We start from the raw sequence: 12,928 nt of genomic DNA on the forward strand, positions 1-12,928 counted from the left end.
GCTCAGCAGGAGTGAGCATGAGCTGGTCTAGAAAGTTGAGGAAAGCTTTAGCACTGCATGCTTGCAAAGACTTTGTTAATATGCATTATTTACACCCAGAGCATACATAAATAAAGTAGTAAATATCCTCACAAAAATACAGATTCTGTTAACTCAGCATCGCAAGCGCAGCCCTGCGTGCTCCGGCTTGCAACGCTGGTCCTTGCAGGCCGGTGAAAATGGGGCTGCCCGAGAGGCTGTGGATCCCGAAAGCACAGGGGGAGACACGAAGGTCTCCTGCACATGTCCCCGCTGGGGAGAGGATCATCTTCCAGCCACGAGGTCTCGGAGGGCAGCGCGTGATCCTCAGAGCAGGAGCCGCCGACTCCGCACGCGGCCGCTGCTCAGGCCGGTGGCGGAGGGACGGGGTGTCCCCGTGTCCACGAAGGTCCCGCGGCCGCTGGCGGCTCAGACGCAGCAGCAGAGCGTGGAGCAGTCGAGGCGCGCGGGGCTGCCGCCGCTCCCGGCCTTCTTGTTCTCCTTGGGCAGCAGCAGCGCGAAGGACATGGCCAGGGCGCAGTGGTAGAAGCTGTGCACGTAGGTGTAATCCCACTCCTGCAATGGGACGCTGCATCAGGGAGACCTGCTGGGCCACCGTGTGCCCTTGGGCTTCCTTTTGTTTATTTATTTTGTGCCTCCCACCCTGGAGTCGATGCCACCATAGGGCTGTTCCTTGGTGGCATTGGCTTAGCGCCACAATTGCATCCCTAAAAGTTGTCTATAGGCTAGGAAAGAAAGCCCCTAGGCTTCTGCCTCCTCTTGCTGTCAGAAGAGGAAGGCTTCCCGACCTTAAAAAAAGGCAGCAAAGTGGAAAAGCAAAGTGGATTTAGCACGTTGCAATTTGCACGTTCCCCGGTTCCCGAATGAAGTGTTTCATTACCCCACGAAGGACGGAGCGGCGGGAGGGGAGGATGGGGCGCGCGGGGGGAGGGAGCCTCCGCTAAGTGACGTTTTTATGTTCTGCTAGAATTTGCAATTACCGCCCGCTTTGAAAAATAATCCTTGGGGAGTGCTGTGAAGTTGTATCTAGTAGCTCCCAATGCACAGAGCAGCAGTAAGGCGAGGGCTGAGCGCACGCTCGCCTCGCAGCTGTGTCAGGAGGGTTATCGCCTTCCTTCCCCCTCCCGTGCTGCCCGTTAGCGGCAGAACATTTCATGCATTTCGTGAGGATCGGCCAGTGGCGAGAGCAAAAGGTTAAAAGCCGGATCTGGCGCCCCAGGGAGCCAAGCGCGCGTCTCTGCGCGCGCGTTGAGTAAGCCTTGGCTCGCGCCGTGCCGAGGTCATATCCAGTCCCTGCCATGGATTTGCGAGGTGTCCTTAAATCACCCGTGCCCCGCTTCCAAAAAAGGCCACTCGCTCTCAACAAAATAATCTCAAAGGCTGCGTCTGTCTGGAGGAAACGTGGCCAGTGCAAACTCGCTCGCGGGAGGGAAGCGGAGAGCGTCCTGCTGCACGATGCTCCCGAGCAACCCCGTGTGCTGCCTAAACTGAGGTTATTCTGCTGAAAACGAGGACGGGCACGAGCAGGAGGAGCCCCTGTCTCTCCTGCTTCGCCAAGGGACGCCGATCCTCTGGGCAAGAGCTCAAATGGATTTTGTCCAAGGCTGGATGCAAAGCCGTGGTGCAAGGGGGAGAGCTCCTATCTGGGTAATGTCCTTTACGCCTTGTAAAGTCAGGGAGATTTATCATGCAAAGACATACCTCGAAAAAGAACCTCAGCATCAGTGCTAATGCTCCAAAACAGAAGCCAGGACCGATCTGTTGCGTGTAGACGCTCTTGTCTGGGTACAGACCCTTCTTCTCTTTCATCTTCTGGAGCTGGAAGGGAAGGGAGAACACGTCCACCCCGCTCACACAGGTTTAACGCGCTGCTCAGCAGCTCAAAGGTGCCACAAATGCTAAAATAAAACCAAGCAAAGTCCTCAAACCAGCTCCTTGAGGCAAAAATATCCATCCGTACCTGCCCCTGGGGGCTGTTGTGGATCCCCTGGGGCACTGCTGCTTCATTTTTGATCATAAAACTCTTTTCCTAATATTCGGCCCCAAAGCAAACTTGGGAAGTTTGTGCCTCGTAAGCCCCATCTCTGCCTCAGAATGGGGCTGGAGGGAGGGGACATCACAGTCAGCTCCAAGGGCTGGGGGATGTGGGATGGTCTCCATGCCCATCCCTCTGGGAATGGAAGGAATATGCCTGACACCCTCCTCATCTTATCCCTTTGCTTTTCCCTGCCCTGCACAGCCGGGATTTCCGTGCACTGTTGCCTTTGCTGCGGCCTGCACTGGCTGCTGTAATTCAGTCCGTAAAGACGGTAACGACAAAGGCAGCGCTGCAGGCAGGGCTCAGCGACAGCGCTGAGCTGGGATTTGGATCCCTGAATTTCCACGCTGCTTGGCAGGGTCTTCCTGCAGTTTTTGTTCCATCGCTGGATCCCTCGCCTTGCCCTTTTACGGACATGCTCGCTCCTGCTAACGGCTCCGACACGTGCTCCCGCCCGCATAATCGGATCAAGGACATCAATAGCAGCAGCACATAGGGCATATGCTGGGAAGAAGCTGGAATCATCACCCCTGGAGCTGCAAGTTGGATTCAGGCAGATCTGGGGCAGATTGCTCCCTACTTTATCTTATATGTACGTATCTTATGCACATCTTCCGTTGGCTTCAGAGCAGTTTACCAGGCTACTCCTTGGTGGTTGTAAACTCCCCGTAAATATGTTCCTCATGAGTTAGAAATGCAGGAACAAAAGATGCGGTGGGTTGTTCAGACCGACAGAATCCGGCATTTATCACAAAAGCAGTTTGCTGCCTGCTGCTTTGCTTGCAAGAGAAGGAAACTGCTCTCCTGGCCCTCTCTCCTGCAGGTCAGATGCCCTCTGAGAAGGCCTGGGCTGATCCCTGGTGTGACCGTGCCATGGCCATGCCAGGGGTGACCATGGCAGTCACCCCAACGATGACTTGGAGTCCGTACGGTCTCGTACTCACCCATTTCACGGTTATCGTGAGGACGGCAGTCCCGATGGGTCCCGAGTAGACGCCGTAGCCCCAGCGGTCGTGGTAGATCCTCACGGCGATGGTGAGCACACCAAACATGACGAAGGTCGATCGCTTCGGCTCGTCGAACTCTGCCAGGGCTGCGTGGCACAAACCACAGGGAGCATCAGGCCACCTCGTCCGCCCTTCCTCCTGTCTTGGGGCAAATGACTGGGGTCTCTAGCACATGCTGGAGCTTTACTCAGCTCTATCCGGGTCTGCCACAAGGACACCAAGGGTTTGATCCATCTGAGCTTTGCCTTCCTTATGTCTCACAGCTAGGGCAACTGAGGCGCATGGGGCAAAATAAATCACCCCAAGGTTCACAAGAAGGTAGTGGTTGAGTCTAGCGGCTGATGTTAATGTCCTAAGCTCAGTGTGTGGAAGGAAAAGGAAGTTTTCTGCACTGTTTCCTTTCTCTGCTCTCCTCCTAGCCCCAGCTCCCATTGCCTGAGAGGTGAGCACACGTGAGCTCAGGCATTTGCATGGAGATGGCAATGGCACTTGCAGAGATCTGAGGGCTCTGGGGACACCTGGGGACACTGAATGGCCCTGAGTTTGGTACAGCTTGTGGCTCTAGTCCGAGGACCCTGAGACTCACTGGAAGTGGAAGGTGTTGAGCATCCTTTGCTAAAGCAAACTCTGGCTTTGCAGGTGATTGTGGCACCTCTGAGAGAACCAATGCCCAGGACATGGAGAGAGCCTACGTGTGCAGCTGCCTTTGCTCTCAGCAGGAGATGAGGAGCCAACTTTCTCGTTGGCTCTGCAGAAACCAAAGAGCCCAGTAAGTCCTTCCAGGTGGTGGCAGCTGGGCCACTTTTCCATCTCAGCCTCCCTCTGCCTTTCCTTCCCTGTCCCAGGTGGACTGATAGGCTAGACACAGAGTAGATGATCTCCAGGGCTCCCTTCCAACCTCAACCACGCTGTAACTGGCTCTTCGCTTGGTCCTCACCTCTCCAACCCACCCTAACCTGGTTGTCTCACCTCAATGCAGCTCCCGGCTCCAGGATGGTCGATCCAGCCCAGCCCTGGAAGCTGCAATCCGGGATGGGGCTGCCGGAGCGCGCAGACACCTGCCTGGAGCCGGGAAGCCCCGAGTTGCCAGTGCAAGTGAATTATTAGAGGCTTTTGTTTAGCACAGAATGGGGTAATAACTGATAAAAGTTATGGATCCCAGTGGGCTCCATGCTTTTCCAGCTCGCACAGCTGTGTTATGGCTGTCCCGGATTTGCATTCCGGGAAGGATGCCCGAGGGTCTGTGTCCGCACATGTGCGCGGGGCTTTACAAGCCACGGCGCGAGAGGCTTCCCTGCGCTTCAGCCACCACACTTCCATGTCCTTGGATTGCATTTTTATAGGGAGTTTGGCTAAGGGATAATGTCCGCGTTTTAATCTCTGTTTTTTCCCTGTGGGTCAATATTTTAAACATCTTAGTCCGGGACTTTTTTTTTGTGTGATTTTTTTTTAATACAGTAATGAAGCAATCAAGTCAAATTGAGCTGCAAGAGCCAAAGTGTCTGGATGAGCTCTGACCTACCCTGACATTGCTATTGTCTACTGAAAAATGTCCTTGGGAGACGATCTGTCTGGTCGTGAGGTTTTTCTTTCTGCTGCATTTTGGACTGTGCATGGGCCCAGTGACCCCCAAAGCAGTGTCTGGAGGGCTGGGGACCTTCCTGGTTGGAAGTAGACGGGAACTGGGGTTGCTGCTGGGTATGGCTGAATTTGAGGAGCAGAACATCCGTAATGAAAGGTGACTGACCCCTTCTCCTCTCCCCTTACTCTTTCCCTGATGGATATTCTCATATTCCCAGCTGTCCTTCTCCCTCAAAAAAAAAAAAGGTGGCTGAATTGAAAATTAAAAGGAAGTTTGAAGGTTTCACCCCTCTCTAGTTCTTTCATTTTTCTTTCAATTATTCCTCATTCCAGTGGCAAACGAGAAACAAAAGATGGAAAAAGGAGGAGAGAAAGGAGGGAAAATAATCCAAATATTAAGTAAAAAGCAAGTGATATATCTTTCTCCTACTTCAAATCCAATCTAATATTCCGCTCAACCCAGACTTGGCTTTGATGAACCAAGGAGATATATTTGTGTTTTGACTAAGCCCCTTGGGTCGCTACCAGGGGAAGTGGCAGATCCTCCATTTCCCAGTGTCAACGAGCTGACAGGCTCCATGCAGGGATAACGGGGAAAAAACGAGATTCTCGGATACACGAGGATGCAAACTGAGTGATTTCGGTCTCCTGCCCAGTTTTCAACTAAAGTTAAGATTGAGTGTGTTTATTTTCCAGTTTTAAAGCAAAAATGCTGCTTTCTAAAGGATACACACGAGAATCAATGATGGCAGAAGGGCACTCAGCGAATACAAATACCGGGCACCAAAACTCTGCCCATCTCCATGAGCAAAACTCTTGTTTTTTTATGACTCTGGGCTTACCCATGAGCGACACCCAGATGGACAGCGCGGTCCCGTAGATGCTGAAATACTCCAGGATGTCGTAGCGCATGAAGCACAGCACCGACAAGCCAGGGCCATTGCAGGCATGGTATATCTATAACAGGGGGAAAAACAACAACCAAAGCATTAGAAAACACCTTACAAACCCAGACCTGGCGTGTTGTCTTTACCCCAATTGTGTGTGCAATTGCGGGCCAGCCAGGAGCAGAGCCCTGGCGTCTCCTATGCGGCCAGATGAAGGATATGGATCCGCAAAGCTACTTGAGAGAGGATGTCGCTGTCCCCAGTTGCAAAGTGTCGCTGGTGACTGCAGCAGCTGCTGCCCCGCGGGCTCCCCCGGCAGCTGCCCCATCTCTGCGTGTGACAATTTTGCTTTATGGCCCCTCGGTGGAAGCTCCGTCGCCCCCCATGGAAGTCACAGGCCAAATTTGCAGCTGGCATCCCTGGGAGGTGGAGCAGGCACCAAAACAGTGTAACGTGGAGCTGTCGCTGCCTGCTCTGGTGGGGAGGCCACCTTGGTTCATGCCTATTAACTGGCCCTATAGCAATTACAGAAGTAGCTGATTTTGTCTTTTTCCCTGTATTGGGCTTCAGAGGGAGGTTTAACCCATGGATCCCTAGGAGGAGGGAGCTGGGCATCCAGAGCCCTGCACTTCACCCTGGGCTCTGCTATGGAAGAGGTTTCGCTCTGGGAATGGCACGGATCTCCTCCCGGCCTCTGTTTATCCAAGGGACGTAAGGATCTGCCTGGAAAGCCCGGAGCAGGGAAGAGATGAAGGGAATATCAGGCTGCCAGGCTATTTCATGGTATGAACAGTCGCCTTTTCCTGGTGGGAATGTGGCCGTGCAGGCACGGGATCGCCGGCAGCTGTCCTGAGGCCAAGGCACCGCGGCGCCGGCAGCGAGTTATTCCGGACACACAAACCAACAACCTCCTGCCCTTGTTTTCCTCATGGTGAGGGAAAGCAGAGGGATTCGGAGCCGGGACCAGCACATTTCCAGCCCCTCGGCCACATGTTTTTGGCTACAAATTGCAGAGAAACAGCAACTTTCTCTCAAGACCCTTTAAAACCCAAACTCATCCCGGCCGCTTACTAACCATAAAACAAAACCCCAAAGAGTCACAAACAAACCATGCCGGGCGCCCAGGCCCCTCTCCCAACCTTCCCAAAGCTGCAGACCATAAAACGCCAAGGGAGCTACATGAGGGCATCCCTTGCTCCCCCCGTTGTCCCCAGCCCCGCGCGGCCGCCGCGGCGACGGGGCCCTTACCGCGACGAAGAACATGGTGAAGAAGTAAACCATGGCCTCCATGTGGAAGCGCCGCTTGGCCGCCACGCTGACCGTGGGGAGGAGGGCCAGGCTGCTGAGCGTGGGCAGCAGGAGCTTGGCCACGAGCGAGCCCATGGGCGCCGGGCGGGCGAGCGGCTCCGGGGACGCGCGCGGCACCGCGGGGCGCTCCGAAAGCAGCCGGAGCCGGTGGGCTTTAAAGTTTAAATGTCCTGGCCGGCGACAGCTGCCGCGGGTGCAGCTGGGGCTGCCTTTCCCGGGCTCTCCCCCTTTCCCGGTGAATTCCTGGCGCAGCCGGCAGCCCCCGGCGACAGATGCTCCTGCCCGGCACTGCGGGAGTGGGAGGCGCAAGGCCTTAGCCCCCCACCTCTGTGGCCCATCTCTCTGCCTGGGTGTAGCGTTTGCAAATAGAAGTGCCCAGCGTGAGCGTGGCTCCAAATTGGGCTGTTTTCCCTCGTCTGGTGGCGCTGGCTGCTCCCCTGGGCTGATCCGAGCAGTTTTGCCCTTATTTTTTGCCGCAGACCTCAGTATTGCTCCACCTTGTCCGAGGCGGTTGCTCCTCCTGGCACCCCCTGCACCCCTGTGCTTGCACAGTTTGCAAAGGGGGATGTCATACAGAGGTATCAGTTTAAAAATCCAACCAAATCATTGTCAAATGCACCCCCCGCCGTCCCCCTCCTTTGCCCAAGCTCTCTTGCTGGAAAGGAAACGCACTTGGCGGCTGGATGCAGCAAGTGCCAGGCATGGAAAGTGCTCTCGGAGCAATAAAAAGCACTGGAGTTCTCAGAAGCAAGAAAACATTCCTCAGGTTGCTGCTTTTTTCTTTTTTTCTCCCTCTCGCAGCTGCGCTCCCTGGGCCTGGTGCTTGGTTTGCAGCCAGCGCTGTAGGCACCAAGGGGGGAAAAAAACCCAGCAGTTTTTGCACACGTGTTGCAGCTATTACTGAAAACGAGACCCCAAAGAAGCCGGCAGGGCTGGGGAAGGCAGGTGGCTGGGCAATAGCAGTAGCTGCTGCTTAAAAGGTCTTTGTTTGAGCTGCAAACGACCCAGCCGAGGCGCTGGATGGGGCTTCTCCAACCCCTCCGGGCAGGAATCCCGGCAGCAAAGGGCTGGAGTTTTCTCCTCTGCTCTTAAGCAGGTATGAACCCAAGGATGAGCAATGATCATCTCCCGCAGTGCTTCTGGAAGGCGGATTTTATGTGCACATTCCCATGGAATGGGACTGCGGAAGGAGGCAGCAGCATGCATGCAGGAATAAGGATACAGACAGCTACCAAGTGGTTCTCAGGGGCCAAAACCATGCAGGATCCTCCAGCACAACAGGAATCTTGGTTTGCTCTCAGCCCATCCACTGCTTTAACACCACAGTAAAGAAGGAGATGCAGATAGGGCTCTTTTCAATGCTAGGCCAAGTGCTTGAAAGTGGTATAGGAAGGGAGGATCGGACACTGATGCCAATTTAGTATTAGAAAATCCATCTATATGATGTTCTCCTTGGGGTGAGTACAAGATGACTTGCAAAAGCTCCGGCTCTGGGACAGCGCGATTATTCCTGGGCCGTTGCAAACTCCTGGCCGGGTTTCCGCCGTTTGTGCCCCTGCGGATGTCCCCGCTCCTGCGGCTCCGCTTCCCGCCATCCCGCCGGAGCCGCGGCCCGCGCGGCTCCTTGCAGGGGTGGAAAAGCTATAAAAAGAGGGAGGCTGGAAATAGCTTGGCAGAGCGGGACATGCGAGGGCTGCCCCAGGCCACGGCGAGGGCGGGCAGACATCAACGCTGCCCTCGACGCCTGTCTGGTGGCCCCGGGCACGAGCGGGTCCCCCGGCCGGGCTGCCAAAGCCACCGTGACCCAGGATCTTGGCGACGAGTCTCTTTGATGCCAAAGGCCAAAATAATCCAGGCTCTGGCAATGGGGGCTCCCGGTGGGAGCTTTTCCTACGGTCACATCTCCCGGAGCCCTGTGTCTACGTGAGCGTCTCCGCTCTCGCGCTTCTGTTCCAAAAACCTCATTTTCTCACCCGCTTCCCCAAGGAGAAGAGCTGGAGGTTGTGATGTCTAAAGACTCAAAAGTCCAGAATGGAGAGAAACCGATCTCATGATTTTGGGGGAGTCTGACTCATGATTTTTGAATGTCTGTGGTTGGCAATGCTGCATAGCTTATGTCCCTCAGCACAACAATACACAACTGCCATGCAAAACTCATTTCATTGAAAGAAAAAGCTTTGTACTCTCCTCCCCCTTAAATCTTTGCATAGCTAAAATTTCAAACCAAGTTTAGAAGCTCCTCCAGGTTCTTGAGGAAAAATGCCTTGTTTGGGACAGGTAAAATTAAACTAAAATAATCCCTTTAGAAAAAAAATCTGCCTTTTAAAGCAATTGCAGCTCTGTAGCTGGGACTGTACCTGAGGTCACTGTGGTTGCTTGCAGCTTCCAAACTGCCCAGAGATATTTTTAATAAGAATCTGATGGCGAGAGCAGTTTGGTGGCTTTGGCTCATTCCATTTGACTTTAAATATTGCAAATATTCACGGATGAAACCTTTGTGCTAGCAGGATATAAACCCCCATGCTGCACCCGGGATGGCAGCACGCAGGGAGGACGCGGAGCCCCGGGGCGCTCGGCAAGGGGCTGCGAGCTGCTCTTTGGTCTCCTCTTTGGTTGCCTCTTGCTGCTCCAGTTGCAAGAGCTGAGGCTCTGGGGAAGAAAGCTGGGCTCAGTGCCAGAGCCTTTTGGGGGGGTTTTGCCACATTTTGGTCCCAAATATCCCAGCAGTTTGGGTGTTGTGCATGGGGATTCACCCAGTATGGAGCAGGCTCAAGGCTCTCTTGCAAGTCCTGCATGCAACCGCAGTGAGTTTTCAAGCTTGCTGCTGGAGACGGTCTTAAAAAGAAGATCTGTTGTCTGCAGGTCAATGTGATGGTGCCAAAAGCACCTGGATCCTGGGCAAGCAGGGTCCAGACCCGACTGTTCCTGTCTTGTGGATGCTGCAGCCTGACCCGGGTGGACTGCAGCAAAGCTTCCCCTGGGGGAGGCATATTGCAAAGCTTCCCTAGGGATGCATACTGCAAAGCCATCCCCTAGGGATGCATACTGCAAAGCCTTCCCCTGGACAATGCATATTGCAAAGCCTTCCCCCTAAGGATGCATATTGCTAAGCCATCCCCTGGGGCTGCATATTGCAAAGCCATCCCGGCAGGGAAGGGCTCACTGCGTCTGGAAGGTGGTGCTGGAAAGCCGCCCTGTGTGGCCGGGACGTGACTCCGGTGTGCCAAGAACAGGTCCTGGTATGTTGTTCAGACGCTTCTGGCACCAGGCTCGCCCTGGACCTGCTCTGTGCGCTCGCAGTCCCTGGTTGAACTCCCCGCAAGCCCCGGCAGCAGGTGCTGGAGGCGGCAGGACGGCGGGTGCTTGCAGGGAGCTCTCCCAGCGCGCGGGGGTTTCACGGGTCAGTGCGGTGCCTCCTGCTCGCAGCGCGGCCCTGCTCTCCAATCCCCAGGGCTGTGCCCTGTCCCCGATCACCAGGATCCCAGTGGCATCGCAGAGATCCTGGGGTGAAGCCCAGCAGAGGCCGGATCCCGTGAGATGCCGGGTGCCTCCTCCCCAGCCCCAGCTCCCGCCGCACGGAGACGAAGCTCCGGCCAAGACTTCGCTGAACGACTTTCCGCGGAGGAAACTCCTTTCCTCTGCAGCCGCTTCGCCGGCCAAACAAGCCGGCGGTCGTCTCGGGCTCCCGGCGGGCTGCAGAGGAGCAGAGCTCACCGTAGCATCCGCTCCACTCGCTTGTGCTCCCGGTGCATCCCGGCAGGAGCAGGGACGCAAAGCACGGGCATTGCATCGCTGGCTCCCCGCTCTCTCCCGAGCCCCATGCACGCAGGGGACGGCGCATCCCGCCGCCTGTACAGGTGCATCTCGTCTCCGCTTACGCCGGCCTCTAAAGCAGTAAATAACATCTGCAAATAATTTGTGCCGCGCGTGCCAGAAAGGGGGACGGCAGCGGGGCTGGAGGCGGCCGGAGCGGCTCGGCGGCGGTGGCACCGCTCCCGGCACCTTCCCGAGGAGCCGGCCGGGGCTTCGGGAGCACCGGGTGCCTGCGGCCAAGCGGCGCCCCCCGTGATTTATGGGAGCGGCCGGTGGCCGCTAGGAGCCGGGCAGGAATTTTCCGATGAAACGGGGATTGCGTCAGAAAGCGCTGAGTCATCGCGACTCCACATTTCGGGTTAAAAAAAAAAAAAAAAGGGAAAATACGTAGCAGTTTGGGACCGCTGGGCTTCTTCCCTTCACAGATTTCTTCCCCAAGAAAGATCTATGGGAATCTGGGGTGTCTGGGCAGCCACAGGATGGTGCAACCTGCGGCTGAACCTCGCACGGCCCCAGGGCTGGTGCTTTCAATGTGAAATATTTTCATCCTTTCAAGGCGTATTTCACTCTGGCGCTTCTCTCCTGCCTGTTCCAAACTGGAAAGCCTTCTCCTCCTGCATGGCTAGGGTTGGAATATTTGGAGCTGTGCAAGCTCAGCGAGCTCCAGCGCTAAATTTTCCCTGTGTCCCTCTCACAGCCAGCCGATGGAAAATTAGAAGTTGCAAATCAGCCCTAGCTGGAGGGATTAAAACGAGCTGGCAGACATTTAGCCAAACAGAAAAGGAGACTTAATTTCCCATGTAAATCTTTTGGCTTCCCCGCTCTTCATCTCCATGAGGACCGGTCCAAGCTAGGGACAAAGTTGGCTGCGGCCAAGTCACCTTGAGCCTCTGGGGAGCCTGGCTGCGGGACACAGATCAGAGCTCCTTGTGCACCTGATTTGTGGATTTGTGGTGGGTTACCCCAAGCTGCAGGGATTTCCCTACCACACATGTGGGGCGATAGGCTGAGGAATGCATAGGAACCTTGCAGATGTACTATGTAGGTGAGTTATATAATCAGTCATGCTTTACATGCAGCGCGCGCTGAGAGGGACATATGTTGTGCACAGCTTGCAGATATTGTACAAATGCGACTCTGCAACCCTGTGTTTTCTCTCCGACGCACACACACACATCAGCTAAGATCTGTGCACGACTCAGTGAGCCAGGTGCAGGGTTTTCCTCAAAAAAGTCTCTTCGTTCGCCTGAGACCTGCTGCTGACTGCAGCATTTTGGGGCAGGGGGGACAGAAAACGCGCTGCATCCAGCTGAACAGATGGCCCAGAACCTGAGCAATTGCCACAAAAAGCCCGCGCTCGGCCGCGCTTGCATTTCTCCCAGAGCAAGCAAAACCAGCGCTGGGAAAAGGCGCTACGGCTGCCCCAAAAAAGCATTTGCTCTTTTTGCAGGAGACGCAAAGCAAGCTTGGGGCATCCCGAGGGTCGCACGAGTGGCAGGACGAGGTGGCGATAGCCACGAACGTTGTTTTTGTTGCTTTATTCCCTCTCTTTCCTCGATCGCCTCGCAGGGAGTTTAGAGCCGGATCCCCCACCGATTATTTATTTATTTATTTATTGTTTATTCCTATATTTTTTACCCTTCGCGGCCGCGGGGGACGCATGCGTGCGGCCGCCCCCTCCTCTGCCCCCCGCCGGCCTCGCCGCAGGAAACCGGCTGGGGCGGCTGCCCGGCGTCGGGGGAGCCGAGGGGGTTAAGCGGGGCAGCCCGCCGGGCGAAGTGTGAATTCCTCGCAGTCTCTCCGACAGCTATAAAAGCGGTGCCGAGGGCTGGGGGGAGCCACTCGGCAGCTCCTCGGCGCTGGAAGAAGCCGCCGCTCCCAGGGCCGCCCCTTTGAAGTGCCGGGAGGCACCGAGCGAGCGGCCGCGGCTCCTCCCCGCCCGCCGCGGCCCCCGCTCGTCCCCGTTGTCGCCGCCGCCACCATCGCACCTGGCCCCGGTGGCCTCCTCCTCCTCCTCCTCCTCTGGCCCGGCCCCCTGCACCTTGCCGGCCCTCCGCAGCTCCAGGTAGGGCTGCGCTCCGCTCCTGCCGCGGGGGTAGCAGTTTGCGATGGGGCTTGGAAGGCGGGAGGCGCTTTTTTTTTCCCCCCGTCTTTCTTCTCCCGTCTTTTCTTTGCAGGAAGAAAAGTAAGAGGCAAAGGGAAAAATCAATTCCCCCCCTCTCCAAAATAAGCCGTGAGGCGGCGGGTTCAGGCGA

The 12,928-nt window shown here is 55.8% G+C and overlaps 1 protein-coding gene across 1 annotated transcript; it reads right to left on the bottom strand.

Moving 5' to 3' along the window:
• Positions 1 to 447: 447 nt before the first annotated feature.
• On the bottom strand, positions 448 to 6,935 carry MYMK (myomaker, myoblast fusion factor). Its single transcript, XM_010214989.2, has 5 exons — positions 6,801 to 6,935; positions 5,508 to 5,622; positions 3,022 to 3,170; positions 1,741 to 1,857; positions 448 to 594 (listed from the first exon to the last, which is right to left on the bottom strand). The coding sequence occupies exons 1-5, from the start codon at positions 6,933 to 6,935 to the stop codon at positions 448 to 450; spliced, it is 663 nt and encodes a 220-aa protein (XP_010213291.2).
• Between the last annotated feature and the right edge of the window lie 5,993 nt (positions 6,936 to 12,928).

Source organism: Tinamus guttatus, unplaced genomic scaffold (assembly GCF_059628265.1).
Source record: "Tinamus guttatus ecotype Peru unplaced genomic scaffold, ASM5962826v1 Tinamus_guttatus_pri_ptg000226l, whole genome shotgun sequence".
NCBI classification, from domain to species: Eukaryota; Metazoa; Chordata; class Aves; order Tinamiformes; family Tinamidae; genus Tinamus; species Tinamus guttatus.